The 23,779-nt window shown below is 39.6% G+C and overlaps 1 protein-coding gene across 2 annotated transcripts in view; it reads right to left on the bottom strand.

The window, feature by feature from the left end:
- The window catches only part of gabra3 (gamma-aminobutyric acid type A receptor subunit alpha3), a 109,061-nt gene that overhangs the window by 27,695 nt on the left and 57,587 nt on the right, over positions 1–23,779 (bottom strand). For both annotated transcript variants that reach the window (XM_085175351.1, XM_085175352.1), the window contains exons 3-5: positions 20,539–20,660; positions 16,592–16,659; positions 1,364–1,584 (exon numbers count right to left, since the gene is read on the bottom strand). In XM_085175351.1, coding sequence (XP_085031477.1) covers positions 1,364–1,584; positions 16,592–16,659; positions 20,539–20,660 — 411 coding nt within the window. The remainder of the gene's footprint in view (positions 1–1,363; positions 1,585–16,591; positions 16,660–20,538; positions 20,661–23,779) is intronic.

The raw sequence follows: 23,779 nt of genomic DNA, 5'->3' as shown, positions 1-23,779 counted from the left end.
CAGACTGATACAGAAAATGGCTTTGATCTTTATGGATAGTTTTCCGTTTCATATGGTGGGTCAATTTTGTTTGAACTAACCCATCTACATAAACTACTGGTCAAAGGTTTTAGAACACCCCATTTTTTTTAAGTTATTTATTGTGATTCAAGTTGTTTAAGTCCAATGCGTAGCTTGAAATGGTACAAAAGTAAGTGCTCAGATTTAAAAAATAAGGTTCAACAGCTTAATTGTGGTAACAACTCTCAGTTTTAACTGTGAAGAGAAGACTTCAAGCTGCAGGTTTGACAGGACGAGTTGCAGAAAGAAAGTCATTGCTAAGACATCAGAATAAGACAAAGAGGCTTGCCTGGGGCATGAAACACCACCACTGGACTACTGAAGACTAGAAGAAGGTACTATGGACTGATGACTCAAAATTTGAAATCTTCACTTCTTCACGCAGTATCTCAGTATGCCATCAAGCAGACGAAAGGACGGTTCCACAGTGTGTGGCATCAACTGTCAGACATGGAGGAGGTGTGATGGTCTGGGGCTGTTTTGCTGGATCCAGGGTCGGTGACTTGTACAGAGTGAGAGGCACCCTAAACTAAAACAGCTACCACAGAATTCTGCAGTACATGCAATACCCACTGGTTGCACCTAGTTGGTCAGGGGTTCATCCTACAGCCAGATAGTGATCCAAAACACAAGTCCAAGATAAGGCAGAACTACCTCAGGAAAAAAGAACAAGATGGTAAGCTTGAAAACATGGAGTGGCCAGCACAGTCTCCAGACTTAAACCTCAGTGAGATCATTTGGGATAAACTGGACAGAAGAGTGAGAGCAGAGCAACCTTTAAGTGCCACACATTTATGGGAACTTCTGCAACAGATATGGGAAGAACTTTCTGAAAAACATTTGATGTCTATTGTAGAAAGAATGCCACGGGTGTGTTCAGCTGTTATATCTGTCAAAGGTGGCTACTTTGATGAGTCAAAAATTTGAAAAATTGAGGTGTTCTAAAAGTTTTTACTGGTAGTGTATAATACTACTACTACTACTAATAATAATGATAGTGTATTTGAGGCTTAATGATAGGAGAGGAATGCTGTCACAGTCAACTGTATCCCAAGCTTCCTAGCATAAGCTTATAAGGAAGCGAGTCACCCTTTCATACATATGGAGAACTTCTGGCTGTAAAAAGTGCTGAGTGCCAGTGGGTGAAATCTTTTATTATGCTTTCTTTTTTCTTTTAGGAAAGTCAAAATAAGGATGCTCTCATGCCAAATTAAGACGGTTAATATATCTACTAAACAGCACCTGCAGATTTTTTCTTTCAAGTGATGGTGTTGACATCCGAATCACCACAAAAAAGGCTCACCTCATTGTGTATAGAAGCGTGCCGTTGTCGACTAGTCGTAGCAGTTTGTTAGGAGTTGTCATGTTGTGGGCTACAGATTTCTTTCCGTTGTGGAAAAAAGTATCAGGAGTCCAGATCTTACTGGCCAGGAGGTTGTTGAGGGGTAAAACCTGCATGGGCCCGTCGAACTTCAGCCGCTCATCCCTCCAACTCTGGCGAAAGAAGACATCGATGGTGTACTCCTGATGGGAAGAGAGTTTGAAGAAATAGTTAGCAAGGTAACAATTCACAAAACTGGGAACATGGCTCTCATTCAAGCCTTACGATGCTCTTATTTGTGAAAGCATACAAAAGGCTACATGATGTTAAGTTGAGCCACTTTTTTTGTTCTTTTATTTCCACTTTTGCTTTTCCTGCTTTAATGAGTCAAAGTGCGTTTCCTTTTTTGTGTGACACGATTACCGCTCCCTTAACAATGTTGTGTTTCTCTCACACTTAAGGTGTTGGAGCCTCAGCGAAAAAGCTTGTAGAACATCTGTTTCATGTTTTATTAATGTGCGACACAGTATTTCTGCATCGTCACCAACACACGAAAGACCAAACAAACTAAAACAAATGCGGGAAGTAGCTGTTCAAAATGAATTTATTTCACATTATTCATTCAATGGGTCTTGGTGTCCTAGCAACTACTTTTCCTCGCCAGCTGTGTACAGCGGCTTTGCAGACAGAGAGCTGAAGCTTCAGCAGAGTGAGATGTGGGGAAGCTATGCCACAACAGTGCGCGACAAAGGCACGGTCCACGTGTTGCTAGCCATTTTAGAGCTTTTTGCTTGTTCGCTGAAAAAGCTCAGGTACCGTGAACTGTAACTGGCTGCCCCCCCGAGTGACACCTTGATTAAGTCATTTCCCATTGGTTTTATCAACAGGATCCCTTCATGCTCAGTGGGAGAGGGTGTGCAGCTTCCATTCAACACAGCAACAGGTCTCCTCTAAACAGCACAGGATGGACGTCTGTTAATTGATGCGATTGACCTCCTGAAGGCCTGCAAACTTGCAATGCTATACAATAATTACATCGCATCTGTCCTCACAGCAGTGCTCCAAATAAAGCCCACAGAGAGCTTCACAGACTGATAAAAGCCAGAATGTGACTAACGTGCGCAACCCTCAATCACTTTATTTCATCTTTGCCCCATTAATTAATTAATTTCAGTCTCTGGTTCTTTTTTTTTTTTTTTTAATGGTAAATGGTCTGTATTTGTATAGTGCTTTACTTGGTCCTAAGGACCCTAAAGCGCTTTACACTATACACAATCATCCACCCACTCACACACACACACACACACACACATTCACACACTGGTGATAGCAACCTACAGTGTAGCCACAGCCGCCCTGGGGCGCACTGACAGAGGCGAGGCTGCCGGACGCTGACGCCACCGGGCCCTCTGACCACCACCAGTAGGCAACGGGTGAAGTGTCTTGCCCAAGGACACAACGACCGAGAGTGTCGGAGCCGGGGCTCGAACCGGCAACCTTCCGATTACAAGACGAACGCCCAACTCTTGAGCCACGATCGCCCCAATCACCTACTAAAGAGTTCAAAAAGTAATTTGTGTACTGTTTTTTCCCATTAATTATGTCAGACTGATTCCTTCATGCATTAAGTTCTCAGTGCTGTCATCAAAGGACTCTCCAGGTCACAAAAAAGACTAATGACCAAACACATGTGGACAGTAGGGCAACCATGACACTGATTTATTGTTCTGTCCTGTGCATCTTTAACAAAAACTTTCCTGCACAGTCTAAGAAAGTTTGCTCTATCTTGGCATACAAAAAAAGGAACCCTAGTAAAACATTTAAATCCCCATCGCCAAGGTTATCCTTTTGTTATGCATGTTAATCACGTCTTTATGAGATGCCAAAACAGGCCTCAATTAGTGTAAAACATGCAGTGATGTAAACTGACAATAGTGAGCTTGGCCCAGCTGGGGTGAAGCCATCATTTGTTTGTTTCCTTTGGACAGAACCTTCTGTAAACATGGGGAATTAATTTGAAGACTGAAAGACAGAAGTGAGGAGAAGTATAGTCAATCTCCACAAGGCCAAATGGCACAAACCATTCAGATGCCAGCTGGTGTTCCTCCAGGGACTGAGTGATTGATTTCTCCTTGACAGAGGAGACAGAGCGGAGCTTCTACCCAACAGTGGCTGTCAAATATCTTTTTTTACAGCAGTCAGAATCATGAATAGATTAACTATGGCAAACAACTCTAATTTAAAGAACCCCTTTAAACGCATGACACCAGTATTGCAACTGCATTCATTAATGCTGACTGTCTTCACATAATACACAGACCATTTTTACAGGATTGCTGGCATCTTGCTTTTATTAGAAAGATGAATATTTGGGGTGATTGATGTGCCCTGGATGGATTCAAAGTGAAATGTGCAGATGCTCTGTCTTTCTTACCCAGACAGCCCACAAATAAGTACAAATTCAATAACTGTAAAAACGTATTTGCTAAGGATGTATGTTTATTGCTGCAGTTAAAAAACCAATAAAATCATAAAAGTTGTAACTGGATTTAGACTATAAGAAAATTTGTGAAGCATGCTGAGCTGTAAATTAAATCATTTGATTGGGCTCTGATAAAAAAAATGTAAAGATTTGCATTTTATGGGTTGAAGATTCCTCAACATGATGTATAAGCTCAAATTAAAACAAAAAGGTGCCTTTAAATGTTATGTATTGTGGACATGTATATATAACCTGTGAAGGACTGCTGTCCTGTACAGGGTGTACTCTAATGTGTTCACTATCAGCTGAGACTGAATCTATTTCCCTGGAATCCTAGTTGGATATTCAGTTTTGAAAATGAGCAGATGAAGGGTCACCTTGTAAAGCTAGTGCTGACATAAAGTCAACAGCTTGAGACCAATCAGAGGTGGGCGGTCCACTTCCTTCAGCTGCCCACCCTTCAGTGGCAGGTCTGTGAAACGGCGCTCATTTTCAATTAATCCTCAAGGCTCCCGATTCACAGGAGTGATGTTTGGAGCTATAGTTTAAACTTGGACTTCTGATGTCTGTAGAAGCATCACTGTACATTAACCGTAGACATTAACCCTAACCTATACTTTTACATGACCTGGCAAAAGTAGTAGCTGGCAGGATGGGTTCCTTGACTCATTTTACTCCTCTCTTGGTCTTGCATTGACTAAACGATAAAAAATGTCCCCATTTTTGACATTATTGGGGATATAGCAACAACTCTAATCGATAGAGATGTAGTTTTCCGCAACAACCAATTTTTAGCCCACTGTGTGCGAGCAGATCTATTAAAAAGTTCTAAAACAATTTGCATGAAACTGTTACTTTTGGAGTTGACTGAAATTTGGGTTAATGAATTTTCAGTAGGATTAATTACCGCAGCAACACAGGAAAAAATGGGAGACATTCTCTTGATGACACACTTCTGTAAGCAGGAACTCAGTTCAGGTATGATGTGGAGGGAATAGTCAGCCTTTGTGTGGGTGTGCAGTCTTGGACTGTTGTTTTTTTGTAATTTAGCAGCGGGGTGAAGTTACAGTTTAATTACTATAGAAAGTAATTATCTAAGGCTACACTTATTATAGTCATTACTTAATGTGAAAAAGAACTAAAGAAAGGTACTTCACAACAAAATACCGTAAATGACTGCTATAATCAATATTAGAATAACAATTAAACTAAGACTAAAGTAAACTAAGATGAGCTCACTGGCCACTTCACTGAATGCCCCTTTTCCTTCAGAATTGCCTCATTTCTTCATGCCATAAATCCACAAGGTGATAGAAACATTCCTCAGAGATTTTGGCTGCAGATGTGCCAGCTGCATGTTTGCAACCCATGATGTGAATCTCTTGTTCCACTAAATCCCACAGGTGCTACTGGATATAAATCTGATGGTCATTTAAGTAAAATAAACTTAATATCGCGTTGAAGAAACCAATCTGAGATGATCTGAGCTTTGTCATATGGTGGGTTATCCTGCTAGGATAATGCGCCTTTATCAATGTGGTCATAAAGGAACGGACAACACCAATACTCAGGTGGGCTGTGGTGTTTAAATGATGCTGATTTGGTACTAAACACCCAAAAGATGGCAGGAAAATGTTCCACACGTTACATCACCAACAGCCTGAATCATTGATACAAGGCGAGATGGATCCATGCTTTCTTGCTGTTTATACCAAATTCTAACTGTATCATATGAATGTCACAAGACTCAGACTCATCAGAAAAAATCAAGACTCGTCATGCTTTTCAAATCTTCTATTGCCCAATTTTGGTGAGGCTCCCAAATATAGTTTCCTGTTCTTAGTATCTTCAGGTCAGCTGATCAGCTGCTCCTGAAGATACCCAGGACTGGGCGTAAACTTAGAGGAGATCGTGCTTTTGCTGTAGCAGCTCCAAAACTGTGGAACAAGCTTCCTTTAGAGATTAGACAGGCCAGTTCTTTATCTGTTTTTAAGTCACTCTTGAAAACCCACCTCTTTACCCTGGCCTTTGACACCACGTGAGATGTTGGTTTTTTATTTTTTATTTTAGTTGTTTTTAGGTGATTCGATGCTGTTTTATCTTGTTTTTGTTTTAATATAGGGCTGTTTTAATTTTATGTTTTATGTGTTTTATTTATTTATTTATTTTGCTGTTTTAACTTATTTTCTGTACAGCACTTTGTTCCTGTGCTGGGTATTTTAAAGTGCTTTATAAATAAAATTGGATTGGATTGGATAGTATACACAAGTGGCAACTGGTGTGGTCTTCTGCTGCTGTAACATATTAGCTTCTGCATACCTTGGTTGTAAAGACTAGTTATTTGAGTTAATTTTGCCTCTCAAATCAGCAAGGTGTTTTTGCACAGAGAACTGACAATGGATATTTTCTCTTTTTCAGACCATTTTCTGTAAACCCTATAGACAGTATATGTGGGAAAATTGTAGCACATCATCAGTTTCTGAAATTTTCAGTTTAGCCCACATGGCACCAACGACCATGCCACATTCAAAGTCACTTAAATACCGTTTCCTCCCCATTCAGATGCTTGGTTTGAACTTCCAAACGTTGTCTTGACCATGTTTACATGCCTAAATGCACTCTTACTGCCATGTGAATGGCTAATTATATTTGCATTAAAGAGAAGTTGGACAGGTGGACCCAAAAAAGTGGCCAGTGAGTGTATTTTATGAAAGGATTCAGTCACAGTTACAAAGTCACAAATTATCTTTCAAGCCCTTAGTTGTTTCGAGAAGCAGCAATTTTCAGCTACGGAGCTTTGATGAAGCCTCTGTACCCTCGCTGCTCACCAAAGATAGCAACGAGCTGGGATGGACAGATAGATTAGACAGACATTTTTCTCACATGTTGTGAAAGGTCCACAATGTGGCTAAACGGCGAGAAAATCTGGACTTTGATCTGATAAACACAGCGATGACTCCAAATAAATGCTAATAATGACTTTTGAGTTAGATGTGTAAGTACAAACAGTTTCCATTTGAATTTTTTCTTACTATATCATCAACAGATTTATCACCAGCTGCAGACGTTTGATAATAAATGTCCTCTTTTAATGGGCTTAGATGTAAATTAAATTCCTCCTAAACTGCCTGACTGCACCTCTCTAAGACCATAAAAAAAAAAAAGAAGAAATTTCATGAAGTGAAAGCTTCAAAGGGCACAGCTGGGGTTATGTCTGTTTTACCATCTATTGAGAAGGTTTACTGGGGAAATCAGATAAGGTTTCATTTTATTTGTTGCGTTTAAAGAATACAGTGCATTATGGGAACAATTCTTAATAAAATCGAGCATATTTGTGTTCATGTTTTTTCTGCCTTGGGTACTGCAGAACCAAATGAACTAAAATGAATTAGGTAAAACCAAATCTCTGCCACAACTAAATGGGTCTCTAATGTTTTCAAGTTGGGTTTAATGGCTGAGAAATTTCAGTAGATACTGAAGGGCTCGCCACTGCAGTAAAACAAATAATTCACATTAGTGAATTATGGAATGAAAGGAAATTAGGAAAATATGAACAGTTGTTGAGGTAGGATGTACATGAGACTGGGCTAAATGAGTCTAGACGTTAAAAAACGAGACCGGGTGTCTGGATCTCTGGTAATGGCAGGAAGGTTGTGTCTAATATCTGATAGAATATTAATGCAGTCTTTTATCATGAATTAATGAGTTCATTAAATTCTAAACATTTAATTATTACATCCTCTTGTAATAATGTCACTACGGCTTTGTTTTAAATTGTTTCTTTTCTTTCTTTTTTTCGTTTCAATGAGTTCTTTTTATCAAACGAAATCAGTTTTTAGCCAAAGCAACCTGAACAAGCCGTTTATGTCAGAAAATTTCCACTCGGTAACCCCTGCTACTGTTATTCGTGGCTACAACTGGAGACATTTTTTTCTTTAGATTAGCAGACTGGTTTGACAGGTTTGATTTAGTGCCTCTGACAAGATAGCATATTGTGCACAAGCGCCGTTTCCCCAATTTACTGTGCAGAAATGGTATGCGTGGTACACAATATGTCATCATGTCTTGTTTTTGACAGTGCACAGCAGCCCAGAGATAAGATACTGGTTCGCTGGTGTAGTAATGATACAGAATTAACATAACTTTTGGGCCCAATTCTTCTCTTCTGTGAGCATCGTGTCAATCAGTCAGAGGCTTGATTAATAATTACAATTTCACCTTTCTCTCTCCACTTGCCAATTATTCTGTCTCACTTGGATTCTTGTTTGCTGTTCACCTTTTCCTGCTGAGAGCAGAACCTGCGTGAGACTTGCATTGAGCTGTGAATCCCATACCAACTCCAATTATTGTCAGAGTTCACAAGCTTCTGCAGCTCTGAGCCGTAAACATGTTTTAACACTTCACTGCGTCACACTTCAGATAGGAACATTTTGTTCCACGAATATAAAGTCAAGTATGTAGCAGTAATCACATAAAAGCAATATGGAAATGGGACTCATTAGCAAATTACGACTGTTTGGAGCTGCATGCAGTGATGCAAACATGAATGAATTACATTTAGAAAGAAAATTTTGGTTTATCCATCATGTGTTATATATCTACTACAAAAATAGAATAAATCCATGCATGCATGTTAAAAAAAATGCATACGTAGTGACCCCTGACAGTGTTTTCACAGTCCGCAGTAGAAAATGCAAGAGTGAGATTTATGAGAGATCAGGGTTTCCATCTTGTGTCCAATGGAAATCACGTGATTTAGACGGAACATATTCAATTCAATTCAATTTATATGTCACCAAATCACAACAACAGTTGCCTTGAAGTGCTTTATATATATATATATATATATAAACTCCTTTTTAAGAGGAAGAAACCTCCGGCAGAACCCAGCTCAGGGAGGGGCAGCCAGAACAAAGGACACATATATGTAAACTGATGTGTGGCATATGTATAAAAACTGAATACCATTATAGTAGATCTGCTATATTAGATTTATAGTGGCTCTGCTGTACTACTTTAACATGGATGTTTTTTTATCCTTGAACTTCCCTTGAGTTCTAGTCCGTATTTATCTTACACTGCCCTTTGGTGCAGTCCCTTAATTCATCCTGTTTGAAAGAAGCTGATTAGCTTTCCTCTATTTAACCCTCAAGCGACCAAGCACTTAAATGTAAATCTATATGAACACATTTACATTTAATTAGAGAATCTAATGCTACTTGTTGTAAAACTAATTTTCTTTGTTTTAATACTAATAATATTTCATTTTTGAAACCTGAGGTATGTTCGAATCAGTAATGCATTGCAGTATTCTGGTATTTTAAATGACCAGAATACAGTTTTCTCATCCTTTATAAGTGCAAACAAAGATTTTTTTCTGCAGATTTAACCTATTTTGTGCAGAAACATTCAAAGTATTTAGATTACTGAAATATCTAGAAATATGGAATAACTGCCTACAAGCTTGAGTAAGGTTTCACTGGTCAAGTTCACATCTTGCGTGTATTTATGTTTAAGTCAACTGCATACAGTATGACTTGTTTGTGGCTTTGCTCTGGGCTGCGTTGGTGAAGCATTACTCTGGTCCCATAGGCAGATTCTGTGTCAGAATGGTTGAGACATCTCAGGGATACTACCTTCACTATCCGGTGTCAACTCATCTCCGTCCTTGAGCTGTGTTCACTGTCACTCTGGGCACTTTCAGCACTTTGGGAAAGTATCTGCCTCAAGTCAGTACATTTTGATACTCTGGGTCTGTTATGTCTGAATGTATGAGAACAGGACATTTAGAGCTATCTGAAGCCTGTGCTATCGGCTCACTGCAATTTCAAACAATACAATAAGCTCCTTATAACTTTTCCAGTATTTAACATTAGATGTCCCATCAAAAAAGAGAAGATGGCTGCAGCTGCAAGACTGAAAAGCATAGAAGCCATACAACATTTTTGCTTGTAATCATAAAAAACACAAGCCTCCACTGCCATTTACTTGCTAAGGGAATAGGATTAGGGATGGGAATCATGGTGTTTCAAGTTAGTAGTTCAATTCCTTGGAATTGGTAGTCTGCTAGCCTATCGATCCTGCTTATCTGTTCCACTTTCACTTGCGCTACAATCAGCTGATTTCAGTTTGTGTGCTGAAGGACGACTATAGAGTTGCAGTCTACAGCGTGAACATGGACATTACTTTTATTTTTACTGGACAAAAAAACAAGAGTGTTATGGTGCAAAGTGCATCGGGGACAATTGCACTATGCGGCGAACACAACTTTGGCTCTTTGCAATCATCTGCACAGACATCATGCTAACGCTAAGCTAGCCAAGAATCCAAAGAGATGTTAGCTGAGCCAACCCCCGCCCAGCAGGCAGACCCTAAACCTCAACAGATAAACTGATGAGCAGTCAGACTCCAGCCTGTGTTTCTACCTATTCATGTTTCTAAAGTGAATCGTTGTGGCGATCACTTTAAAGTCTCTTTGTGCTGGTTTTTGTCTTTGCTTTGTGTTCATACCTAAATACGAGGAGAGAGATCATATGTGTAGCCTCATTCGGATAATGATTTGTCTTGGTGTATGGGATTGTAGCCACAGGTTTAGATTGTTAAAAGGTAATTATGAGACTGTGTTTTGGGTCATTTTATAGAGAAAACTTTATTCTGGGAGTATTACTTTAAAGACTTCTGTTCTGTGGCATATTTGTAATACATTACTTTTTTTGAGTAATGACTCTAATGCTGATCACAACAAAAAGGTGAAATACCTCCAACATTCACAAAGATTTGACCACGAATGTAATGTCTTGGATATGCTTCTTAGCGATGGTGGTAACATTTAAAGCAGAGCCAACGAAAACCCAGTGAGAACCGATAAGCAATCGAATGAATAAGTGATATCGATAATGGAATGGGAATAGCTAAATTCTTATCACTTCCCATCCCCATGAGGGATGTTACAGCCTTCTTACTTCTGGCTGCTATTAGAAGAAAAATATAGGCTTTTAGGTTGCAAAAAAGTCTTCCCGTTCTTCTTTCAAGTTGTTCCTGTCCGACACAGGAATCATGCCGCGACACTGGGGAATACAATGACCTGTACAGTGAGTGGAAAAAAGCCCTATTTTCAGATTAAAGTTTTTTTTTCACTTTTTTTTTATAAAAGGTGGTGGTGATGACCAATTTAAATTTGGTTTATTCTCTAAAAATGGCATAACTGGGTTAGCAAGTCCTTGAATAAGGACAACATGATTGATACAGATTCCAGGAGTTAACCTTCAAATTACAGCACAAAGATTTATCTGTTCTCTCCAGAATTTAAACTTGTAGGGGGTTTGTTTTTGGAGCAATTTTTTTCTGAATTGTAAACATACAAATATAGGCTGTCATTTTTTTCCACATAACCCAGTAATTTTTATCCCCAGAAAATTTTGCAGCCTGGTGAGATCGGGCAATCACTGCCGTCTTTGTCAAACCGAGCCTCAGCACAGTGCATGTGACAGCCTAAATCGCTTCCCATTTCATCAGCAAAGGCCTGTCAAATCCCACCATGAAACAGGTACATGTGCTGTGACACAGCATGCATGTGGATACGACGTGACTCCATTGACTTACCGAAAGGGCAGGAGAAAGACACAAACGAAAGACAGAAAAAAAATCGAGTGAGAAAGGGGCAGCTCGGGATAAAGAAACACACCAACCTACTTACTAGAGATCAGCATCAAGATCGTAACCTACATTCTGTGTCTTAGTGTGACAAAGTGCAGAAATCTTCTCTTAGTCAGACACAACTGTACAAAGTGCCCTGCTACTGGCCAAATATTTGAATCAAGCACGATGAATACGCAGATGTGAGCGTTCCTCTTCTTCCAGTATGGGACACTAAAGGTAGATGTGGCAGAAAGGGGTACAAGTGACGTCTAAATGTGTGGCCCCAGGGCGAGCAGACATTTCTAGGACACTTGATGTTACGGAGATCGGTAGTTGGATGTATACAGCAGAAGATAAGATTAAGAGGTCATTGAGTGTGCTCTGACTGTGAATTTCTTGTAACAGTTTGGAGAGAGATATCTCTACAAGTATAGTGTTTGTTTTTTCATGATCCCACATCAACCTATTGCCTGATCTGATTTCATGAGACTTTGTTTGGTGATATTGTTCTTCTTGAAATTGTTTGTTTCCCCTTATACAAATAAGAATGAGGTCTAGTATGAGAACGCTTTTTTTAGGAGACAGCGTTGCATGATAAGATACTTTAATGGCTAATTCAAAAGATATCTTATGCTCCTATAGAGCTGGTTTGCCTTTTTGGTTCAGTGACTCTGCAGCTGCCTCAAAGTAATCAGTTAAACTGCGGTTAGCTGTAGACAAAACAAAACTCTCTTGTGTGAACACATCAAGGGAATACCTCAAAAAGCTTCTCTCCACCTCTGAAATACCTCCAAGATTAGCCGTTTCCTCTTTTTTAACTGACCTAGAAAAATGGTTCAGGCTTTTGCTTCCCAGTACTGTTTACTGCAATGCCCTACTCAGAGGCTGTCCTGCTCCACGCTCATTCAGCTTGTTAGCCTGAAAACTCATCATCCAGAAAACACGATCCCGCGACCTCAACCTACTCTAGAGATGCCACCGTCGGCTCTGACGAGTGTCTTCAAAGCTCAAATATACAACCACAAATAACCCACCCTATAGGATTATATATAAGACAGCACTAATTTTCTAAATTTGAAAGAAAAACTACGCCAACTTCCCACCCACTCGTCATAGAAGGCACCCGTCGATGTGGAGACAGGCACCGATTTCAGACAACTCCTTATTAAAATGCACAGTGGGGATTTTAACCCAGCCTACTAGCCCCATATTTCCCTTGTACAGCAGTTGCTCTTGTCTTGTGTTATTTCTTCCTCTGCTTAAAGGAACCGAAAAAGCTCAGAGTGCTGATCTATGACCAACATTTTATTCATGCAATGCTACACAATACCTTTGAAGACAGAATTTAGTAGATAGTGTAGGAGGAGATTACTGGAGTATAAAAAAAAAAGAGATGTTAATCTCCATAAAGTTACTATCTGAACTGGACCCTTGCAATGTATGCACAACAATGCAAACACAACACTTTAAGCAGTTCACTGGTACAGACAAGATGCGAGCAAGCGAGAGGAACAAAAAGCGTCGGCACTACATATGCAAAAGATGTCCTATAAACACATTTGCAATGCAGATATTCAGACACTTGACTTTCGACGTCAGTTCCATTGTGGATGCCTTTTGACGGCTTAAGCCTGATCATCTTTTCAGACTAGGCTGTGGAAAATCTTGAAAGGAAGTACTTGGAGCCGTTATGCAGCCTTCATGTCAGTATGGAGCAAGAAAACCCAGTGTAGCCTGGGGCCAAGACGAGTCCTTCTTGGGTAATGACCTAAAACTGACAAGACAATGAAGAAATTAAAATAATAATAATAATAATATGTTGATGCTGTGTTTCCCATCCTACTACTCCACATACACTGACAGCAAAACAAAGGTGCCAGCGTGTGTGAACCAGCACTGACCTAGCAAACTGCAGCTCTGACCAAAGCATTACCACAAGTGGGCTTCTGTGTCCCGTGGTGTTTTCTGTTGATTCATGCAGCTGCCAAGTGGAGCATGTGAAGAGAATAAAAGACTGGATCTAGAACTGAGCTCTGAGAGACCCCAAAGGTGACATGTCCTGAAAAAGAGAAAGCACTGTCTTCTGTACTAATGCAACAGAGCCCTTCTCTCAAAGCAGGGAAACTGCTGTCTTTCTCATATTAATAATCATGCTCAGCAAGTGTCACATGCAAACATTAAATGAGTAATCACTTTTTTGAGGCTAGTTGTAGGAGGAACATTGATATGTCATTAACTTTTAGTTGACATGGCACAGTTGTTAGCATACGGGTACTTATTCACATATAAAAATTTCCTTTTATTTTGTTTTATTTGTGTCCATATAGTGAACATTGATCCCAGGAAACTCTTCTAGCACTTTATTTGGTGTCTGCCAACACATGAGCCAAGTGTCTCTTTTATTGCTCAATGCTATGTTCACGAGCTAGTTACTGCCTGCCACTGGATTTGGAGCAGGCTGCGAACAGCGGGACAGATGTGTTCTGTGGCAGCTGGAATGTGGCATGTGTGAAAAGGTGGCTGTGAGTGCAGGTGTATCAAAAGGCCTGCGATGTGTTGAGAAAAAAAAATGCAAAGAACGAGTCCTATATGGAAATGCAGTATTTTACATGTGAGTTTGATGATCATTGAAAAGTTATGGGCCTAGAGTTTTTGTTTGAAAGATACCGAGTTGTCAGCAGATCTGCACTTTATGAATGTTCACTTTTGCTCTGTGGTTAATTTGCGGTTTGCAGATGAGTCTTCCATGCAAACTAAAGACAACTGTGGCAAGCTGCTAGCAACCAAGGAAACGGCAAGGAGGTTTTTGGTGCAAAACCCTCTGTCACTCGGCAACCTTCAGCAACAACTCATCAATTGGCCAGGGAATCACATTTTTCCCTAGTGATCGGTTGTTGACAGGGGGCACCTGAATGGTCTCAGTGAAACTGAGGGTATTAGCGATCGATATCACAATGTCTGCCTGCAATCTCCAGCAACTAGCAGGGGAATATTCCTGTAACAGTTGGTGGTTGCCAGGCTGTCGCCTCTGATCTCTAAGCCCGTGTGACTGGAGCCATGGATAACCAAAAGTCAGTATGTTAACAAAGAGCCTCAAGCTTTTCCAAGACGTTTAGAGAAGATTTATCAATTTTGATGTGAGAGTGTTCCTTCTTTACAACAGTTTGTCAGCATGTTCATGTACTGAAATGATGCCAGCACTGTTTGCAAAATACAAAAGACACAGCTGTTGTATCAGCCTTACATGACAGTCACATAGCTCATAGAGTACATACTTATGGATATGCTTATTTAGATTGACATAGAAATAGCTCATGAAATGAACTGTGCTTGATCAGAAGCTACACTATCATTTCATCTGTCAAATAAGCAGTGTGTTCACACTGTAGCTCACATTATGTTGAAATAAATGTTGAAAGACTGCTGTTTGAACATCCAATCAATATGCTGAATATTTATATATTGCGGGGCAGCACGGTGGTTAGCACTGTTGCGGCACAGCAACAGCAAGAAGGTCCTGAATTCAATTCCACCATCAGGCGGAGTTTGCCGAGTTTCTGTGTGGAGTTTGCATGTTCTCCCTGTGTATGTGTGGATTCCCTCTGAGTACTCCGGCTCCCTCCCTTTGCATTTGACAATCAAAAGCAAGTAGCTGAAACAACCACAGTTGACTGCAGAGTAACTGAACAGGTAGCAACTGGTCTCCAAACAGTTGAGTCCCGACTCTGGTAACATTTGCAAATAACTGTTGTCTAATTTATAAATGTGGACAGATTTCCAACACATCTGAATCAATCTCAGACCCCATTCAACTGATAGAGAGAAAGATTTATTGCTGATTATCGCCATCCTGAGACACCAAAGTTGCTTGAAAGAAAGCAAATGACTGCAAGTGGTTGCAGGCCTGATCTTTTGATCTAAAGTATTGAGATTGCAAGCTGACTGCACATGATCGCAATAACTTTGGATTGATTTGGGCCATTAGAAAGGTGTGTGTTGACGCAGGGATTGCATAGCATAGGAAAATAAAGAAGCCACCAACCACGTAGACTAATATCATTTCTGACTTGCATGGCGGTACCTCTTTTGTCGTCGGTTGGCTGGTCTTTTGTTCTTTTTTCTTTTCACCAATTAATTAATTTTCTGATTCTTCCAACAAATCTCTTCTTTTGTGTACTAATACTGACATTTAATTACTTCATCTCATTTAATTATATTTCATTGAATTATCTAATTATATACAGATATACACCCACTCATTTTATTTGTGTCTTTGTTACCCGGCACACTTAACCATGACAGCATGAATATTAATGTGTCTCTGTACTCTACAGTTGAGTTAGTTAACATAAAGAACATCTGTCATATACCATTAAGGAAGTAAAGCCGTTCACCTTTAACATCCTCTGTAACCGTCTTCACACAAGTTTATGACATCCTCGGGAGATCCTCATCGACTCGTGTTGGAGTCTGACAGTGTGAACACAAGCTGCTGTAGAGGAGCCACGCTTAGAGCCCCAGAACAGAGTGAAGCAAAGCTCCAGTGAGACCGAAACACTCAAAGTTTGGCAAAAACGCACTAATCTTGCTATGTCATGCAGGCTGTCAAGCCAGCTCTGTGCTCAGCCTCGGAAACAAACCCAGAGCTCAAGGCGGTCAATTAGAGCTGCATGATCAAATATGTCAAATGCTGTACAGGGTCTCAAGACAACGCATAAAAATTCTCAGGCAATTGCTGCTTAGAGAGGGTCATCTGAGGCTTTTAAAGGCTGTGTTTTACAGGGAGACCACTTTGACAAGGAACAGCACCATCCGAAAGTTGCCTGCTAGTATATAACATAAATATATGTACACAAAACCATTACTACTACTACTACTACTACTAATAATAATAATAATAAAAATGCATGAATAGCTAAGACCAACAAATCCAACATCCTCTACAAGGACCTTCAAGCAAAGATGCTTACACAATCCAAATGCCACACTAAGCACCTCTGCCAAACAGTAACAGGTAAAGGGATGAAAGCCTTCTTAGGTTTGATGATTCTGATCCGAGTGAGGAGGAAGCTGAGGAAACTGATACTCACCATGTCTGTGTCTGAAACGGGTCCAAAACTCGTGACATAGATGTTTGTCCTCACTTCTGTTACGCTCTCTGAGGAAAAGAGACAACGAGCACCAGAACACATTACGGTCATTACTCAGTCTGTACACAAAAAAAGCATTGCTGCAGCTCTGTCTTTGTTAAGCTGATTGTTTGTGTGCATGACAGTGAAGTTTGCTGGTTGGATTTTAACTAAGCTGCCTTAGAAAAAGCCTAGAGTATTAAACGGTTAGAGAAACACCTCAATTTGAAGGAAAAAAAATAAAACAAATGCAGAAGACTTATGCATGCTCAGGGAGGAATTTGTGTCCTCGTGGACGGCTTAATACCTGGATTCAAACTGTCTTTATGGATCATTTCATCAAATCCGTGTTCTTGTAGCACAGGCTGCTGGTTTAAGAACATAATGCTACACCAATAATATAAGACATTTTCTAAAATACACACAGCACTGGCTATAACAGTCCTGAGGATTTGGCCCAGGAGTTGTTGTTTGTTTGTTTTTCCTTCTTCCCTGACCTCAATTTGGAGGCAAAATGTTGCTGCGAGCAGCTTCACAGATGCTTCTGATAGTTATCCATTCAGTAAAACTACCATTTGTTTGTCTCAAGCTCGTTTTTGACCACTGAAGCATAAAATTGGCTTTGGGCCACGCCCAAGTCTGTATCTTCAGAGACGAGATTCCCTTTTGACCCAAAATGATTTTAGTCAGCCTTAAAGGACTACTGGCTCAGGAATAATATGCAGCAGCTTAACATTAAGCATTTTTTAACTCAGATAATGTACACATGTTCTGCAGTTACACACACATACAAACACTGAGTCTGATTCTGTCATAACTCTATGAGACTTTCTACTGTGTCTATTCCTATGGAAGATGTATTTCTTCAGTTTTAATGACATGCATCGTTGCATGTTATGTAACAATAAAAGCCCCATAATTGCTTTTCTGTCATAATGATTTATAGATGATTCCTGAATTTGCAACACCGATCATTATACGGCATGCTAGTGCAGACCTTTAATTGTGATATGAATTATGCGATGTGGAAGGATTGTTTCCAAACACGTCACTAAAGATTTTAACATCGCATTAAGTAGGGCATGAGATGAAAGTCATGACAGATCAAAATTTGCCCTCTTCAGTGTGGGCTGAATCAGCTCCTCTGGGGTAACCGTGTAAAGCAGGCTCTTGGGCCGCTGGCGAGACAAATAGCTGCTCCCGGTGGTGCAACGACTAGAGAGTGATGAGGCTTTTCTCCGAAAGTGAATGGATCCTCGCTCTAACTGTGTCCCAGATCTAAATGGCCACCCACAGGTGAGGTCTCTAATCCTTTAGCAAAGACCCCCCCCTTTCCATCCCAAGGGAGGAGATCCACTTCCACATTAATCATTTCTGTGACTCAAAAAGCTCTCACAAATACACGATTATCACAACACCAAGTCAGCAGTTTGCATGGAAGACATAGGCAGGGGAACAGAATGATTTGCCCTGTTTCTGTTTACAACAAAGCACTGGAGCATAGGGCAGAGCTAATAGATGCTGCTGAAAATAAAATGAAATGGCATTTTTCCAGTTTCTGCCCAGTCTGCTTGTCTGAGATGGTCCCACATGACTGTTTTTTCAGAAGGCATGGGGTGGCCAGCAGGAGGAAGATTGGTACTTTTCTTCTTGTGCAGGCAGCAGCTTTAGACATTAAAGCATCCCCGCTATACAAAAGCGTGGTGCCTGGTCTGTGTGAAGGGCAGATGCTCCGAATCTAATCTGCAGATTTAAACCTGTGTCAAATAGTTTTACAATACTTTACATTTAAAATGCATTTTAAAATATATCCTAAAATTATAAATTATAAATTTATATATTTTATACATTCCTGTCATATTTTTGATGAATAAAGAAATAAGAGGATAATAAATGTCACCACCTTCCTGTCTATTAAATACCAAAAAGGATTTCAAATATGAAAAATTCAAACAGGTCCCCATTCTGTGCCTTCATAAAAAGTAATAAAGCTATGATACACCAGTGCATAAAGCAACTTTAGAAATGTGTACAGCTATTGCACCCTACTTACATACAAATAACTGACATATTTTAACCAATCAGAATCATTTCAGCTTCAGTCCTACTAATTTGCTTTGCTTAGTGACAATTTTCCTAAAGAACTGTGAGTAAAGAGGTGTTGATGGAATTGTGCTTTAACCTATAGGCAGTCACTTCTGTACAGAGAGACACCTGATCATCTGTTTTGCCTTTGGAGATGGGAATATAACACGAACAACCTATGTTTGGTTCATTTTCCTGGTTACTGCCACAGAGCCCGAGTCTTCCAGCATGGTGGGCCTGTTGCCCAGTAGGTATGCTCATGGCATGAGAATCAAGCAGTAGAGCAGAAATGGACATTCCAGCTGACTGGCTGAGAAATGGTAAAGCACGTTTGAGCATGTGGGCTTGCTGTTGTCCTTTAGGGCACGGATATTTGGATGAAATGCCATCAATTAGTGGGATTTCCACTGACGTGTGTGCTTATTTGCCATTTGGGCATGATTGAACAAAGATGTTCACCCAAGGGAACGCACTTCCCCACAAGAGTGATGTAAAAAAAAATGCTCCGTATTGTCCAGTAGCAGTGCATAGTGTCAGTTTGGTTTCGTGAAGCCAAAAACCTTCAGTTGAGAAGAAAATTGAGGTTTCAGCTACACTAGTCTAATATCTGATATTTACACCACAAAGAAAATGTCAGTAGTTTGTTTGAATATACATATTTAAAAAAGAGCAACATGAAAATTGCATAAGGATATATAAAATAACCTGCACCCTGTGCATGTTGGGCCAATGGCACCTGTAAGTATGTGTGCTGATGAACAGGAGTGTGTTACAGGCTTAGAGGTTTATGACCTTCATAAATATGTGTCAGGCACTGCTGCAGCAACTGCTGACTGTGTTGATAAGGGGCCAAATTAGCCTTCCGACCTCACCTAACTCACTTCCTCAAGCACCAGTTTGAGATGTAGAACATGACACATATCAGTTATGTAACAGGTTTTTTTTAAAGAAAAAAAATATATCAATTCTATTTATAAATAAATGTGTCTCCTATGCTGGACTGAACCACAATGTTCAGTTGGATCAATAAGTGCCTCAGTGAAGCATAGAAATGCTGCTCCTTAGACATGCACTTTTGACTAAACATAGTCAAAAGACATAATTAAGATTATTTTTCTCCAACCCTAATAATGGCTAAAGAGCCATAAATATCTGACACCTTGTAACCCATGCATTTAAGTCACAAGTTAAATAGATGGATTCATGCTTCACACACCCCTTGATTACAAAAACGCCAATAATTCAACTTCAACATTTTCTTTAACAGGACTCATATTCTATTACACAGCTATGTTAATACATTTTGCACTATAGCACTTTTTTTCCCACTCCCTTAGGAAGATGTAAGTAATTCTATTCGGAAATGAAACAACATAAACTCCTGATATTTAAATTAAATGCGACCGTTACGCTTTATTCTACTATAATACTGTAATATAGAGTGGGTGTGGGTAAGTTCTGTCTTTGCACAGCAAACATCACTCTGCAAAACACGATGATAATTTGCTACTTAAATCCAGAACTTACCCAGCACACCCACTCTATATTAACTAATATTAATGGGAAAAAGCCACAATAGTGAAAGAAAAGTATGAAAATAAGTAAAATGACTTAATCTCACTTAATCTGCAAAAGAAGTTCAACTTAATCAAAAATAATCCATTTCATTAACGCAACAGGAAGGAAATGACATAGGACCTCCAGGACGAGTTAGTAGATTAATTAATGTATTTAATGATTTTCAGCATTTGGGATTACAGTGTGATTAACGTTTTTGTTTATCCATCATCAGTACAGCTGTTTAGGAACTAAGCACTGCTTACCTCCCAACCCGGGACGGAGCCTGTTGTCATATCCATCCAACAGCCTGTCTAAGATTCGGGTGAAAATGGTGATGTTGTCTTTACTGTCATCAGGCAACGGCTCTCTGTGTCCAACTACTGCCCTGCAGGGAGAAACAAGGAAAAGAAAGTGGAGTTCAAGAATAAGAAAAGCTGTCAGATTTAGCAAAACCACTGATATGCTGACACTGACACTGCGTACAACAGTGTGAAAGCCTGCTGTTTGTTAGTATCACTCACTGTCTCGACTGGGTGGACTCTCCGTTTTTAGAAAAAGAATACATTTATAGTAAAGAGTTGTTTCCCAAAAAGAAAACACTCAGCAGCATTTTGTTAGAGAATTCATCATATGCTATCAACCATTAGTTATTATTATTATTAATAATAAATAATAATAATTAATTATTATTAATTTACACGGCCCACAATCCCCAACATAACAATACTGTAGTGGAATGAAAAGGCCACTATATGTGGAACAGTGATGCGTTAATGAGTACCATCTTTAATTAAGTTAAAATCCCCCTGGGAGCTGACCTATAATATTAAAGTAATCCTTGTCAACCACCCCTCCATGCCCACATGCACTCTTTCACATGCAGCCCTTCACACTTCTGGAAGGAAGGAAGGAAAGGAAGGAAGGAAATGAATCGTGTATATTCCGTGAAAGATCCTCAAAGGAAATCCCAGAAAACTGGGAAACTGTGTTTTCTCTTGACTTTCTGTAGCTTAATGCCTGCTAAAATAACAAGTCAATGTAAAGAGTCCACTGAAGCTACAGTATTATCCAATAAAACACTTACTGGGTGAAGGTCACCTTTTTAAATGTATGCAATTGTAATTATTATCAGCTCGGGGAGTTAAGGATCTTAAAAATGGCATTCCTACACAAAACGCATCATAATTTTGAGGCATCTGGGCAAAGTACTTCAGTTTAGCTAAGTGGCCATTAGGAGGGCATGTGTGGGCAATAAAAAATATCAATTAAGCATCAGGGTTCCTTCGTGTTCTAGCGATTATTCCCTCCATAATGTAGTGGCACTCGTGTTGTACAATACACCAAGCATAAATGCTTTTAAAGCTTTAAAAATTGATAAAGTGCTGTTTTTATATTAGGCAGGTTGAAATGTGTAAACTCTGCCAGTTATACTTTATTCAGTGTTAAATTAAACATTAACACCCTCTGGTTAATATAAAGGATACTGTGCTGTCAATATTACAGGGAACTTTGTATTTATATTGATTATAAAGGTAATGTAATGCGGCACAGTTAGCGCTTCTTTTACAATGTGTTTGTTATTGCTTTTAACTGTCTTTTATGTTCTACATTAGTAGAGAGACATTGACTGTTTACTAATCGATTTCCTAACACTGTACTGGGGGCTGCGTTAAATTGTTGGCGCCTCACAGAGAAAGCATTTGGGTTGGGTGACTTTTACTGTGAAAAGCTAATGAAAGCAAGATGGTTATTGCATAAAAATGCATGTATGAAATCACATTTTATTTTCTTTTTGGACAGTGGATCAGTTTTAATTATGGACGACAGTAATAGAAGTTTAATGGGGTGAGCTCTTAGATGAAGAGCCGGAGGCGAAAGACGGCACACCTCCACTGTCTGCAAATTACACTTCCAATTATTTGTGATTCACTCTTTGAAACATTGTTTGTTGGACTGCACAGTAAACAGAAACAAGTTGCTCTTGTGTGTTTTAAGTATTTAACTCATCTGAAAGCTGCTCATTTTGAAATAAGAACACTGGGGGCCTTCTACCAGTACATTGCATAACTCTCACACAACACTACTGAGAAAAGTACCTGCAGCACTCAGTGATTTGTGTCTTTAATAACATAGCATGCAACATGTGCTGTCTTCCACTTCTTCCACTGAGGTCTCATACCATGTCTACAGTTAGGTCCATACTTTGTTTTCTGTTATTTTGAACATCACCAAATGCTGTGTTTCCTCCCTCGAGGCCTTTACTGCAGCTGCCTTCAGTTGCTGCTTGTTTGTGCTTCTTTTGGCCTCCAGTTTTGTATTTAACAGCAGAAAAGCAAGCTCTTTATTGGACTGAGATCACGTAACTGACTTGGCCACTGAAGAATTTCTCATTTCTTTGCCTTGAGAAACTCTAGGGTTGTTTTTGCAGATTGCTTTGGGTCAGTATCCATTTACAATGTGAAGCCCTGTCAGTTTTACAGCTTCTGGTTGAAAAGTTCATCTTGGTTTTATCTGTCCAATGAGTTTATTTTTTTCAGAACTTTGAAATGTCTTGTTCGAGAGCCGTTTGAAACCAGTGGTTTCACTTGGGCAGCAAACAGCTTACAGCCAAGTGTCCGACTGGTTTTGAGCCTGAGGCTCAAGTAAAAATGGCTCCAATTACTAAACAGTTACTAATTTGTTGTAAACCCTTAAATTAAAGCTGGAAAGTATGCACTTCAATCACATCTTGGTTGTTTGATTTAAAATTCACTGAGGTTGTGTACAAAAGTTGTGCACCTGGGACTAACTGTATGACCATGACAGGTTCACAGGTTTGGCTGTACCCCCGAGTATTAACAGCACATGCTCAGAAAGTCCCAAGAAAGTTGGAAACTTTCAGAGGGTTCATATCACTTCCCCGGGTGAAAACCTTCCTCAGTTATGAAACTTGTGCTGAAATGCTGCTGGTAATTTTAGCATTCAGGGTGGCAGCAGAGGGACGAGTTGAGACTCAAATAGGGCCCAAAAAAGTTGTCTACCCAGAGGAAAAATGTAAAATGGAAGAAACTGCCTCTGCAGCAATCTCCCTTGATGGACTTGATGATGCCAAGCAGGCGCAAGTACACCGAGTTCAACACCGTTTTGTTTGAACAACGACAGTGGTGTTTTTGTGCATTTCTGCTGTAACTGCACAAGATTTTAAAAAATCATTAATCTTCTGCTCGTTTTGTTGACATGACACAACTGGGATTTCTGTTCATCTTTTCTTTTCATGCCCTCATAAATGGACACTCTTTTCTATGCTATATATTAGTTATTGTAACAAAATTAACTCTTCTAGTATGACTCATCATTTTACCATTAAAAAAAATGTAAAATAAAAAGACAAATAAAATCAGATTACGATGGATTTTCTTTTACGACCGCGTCCATCAAAATGACAGAATCAAAACCTAATGCCACCTCTGCACCAAGGTGAACATGGAAAATAATAAAGAATACAACTTCCAGGGTCCACTAAGT

The sequence above is a fragment of the Neolamprologus multifasciatus genome, chromosome 10 (assembly GCF_963576455.1).
Source record: "Neolamprologus multifasciatus chromosome 10, fNeoMul1.2, whole genome shotgun sequence".
NCBI lineage: Eukaryota > Metazoa > Chordata > Actinopteri > Cichliformes > Cichlidae > Neolamprologus > Neolamprologus multifasciatus.
Note: the sequence above shows the minus strand (reverse complement) of the source record. Positions and strands in the feature narration are given on the sequence as shown.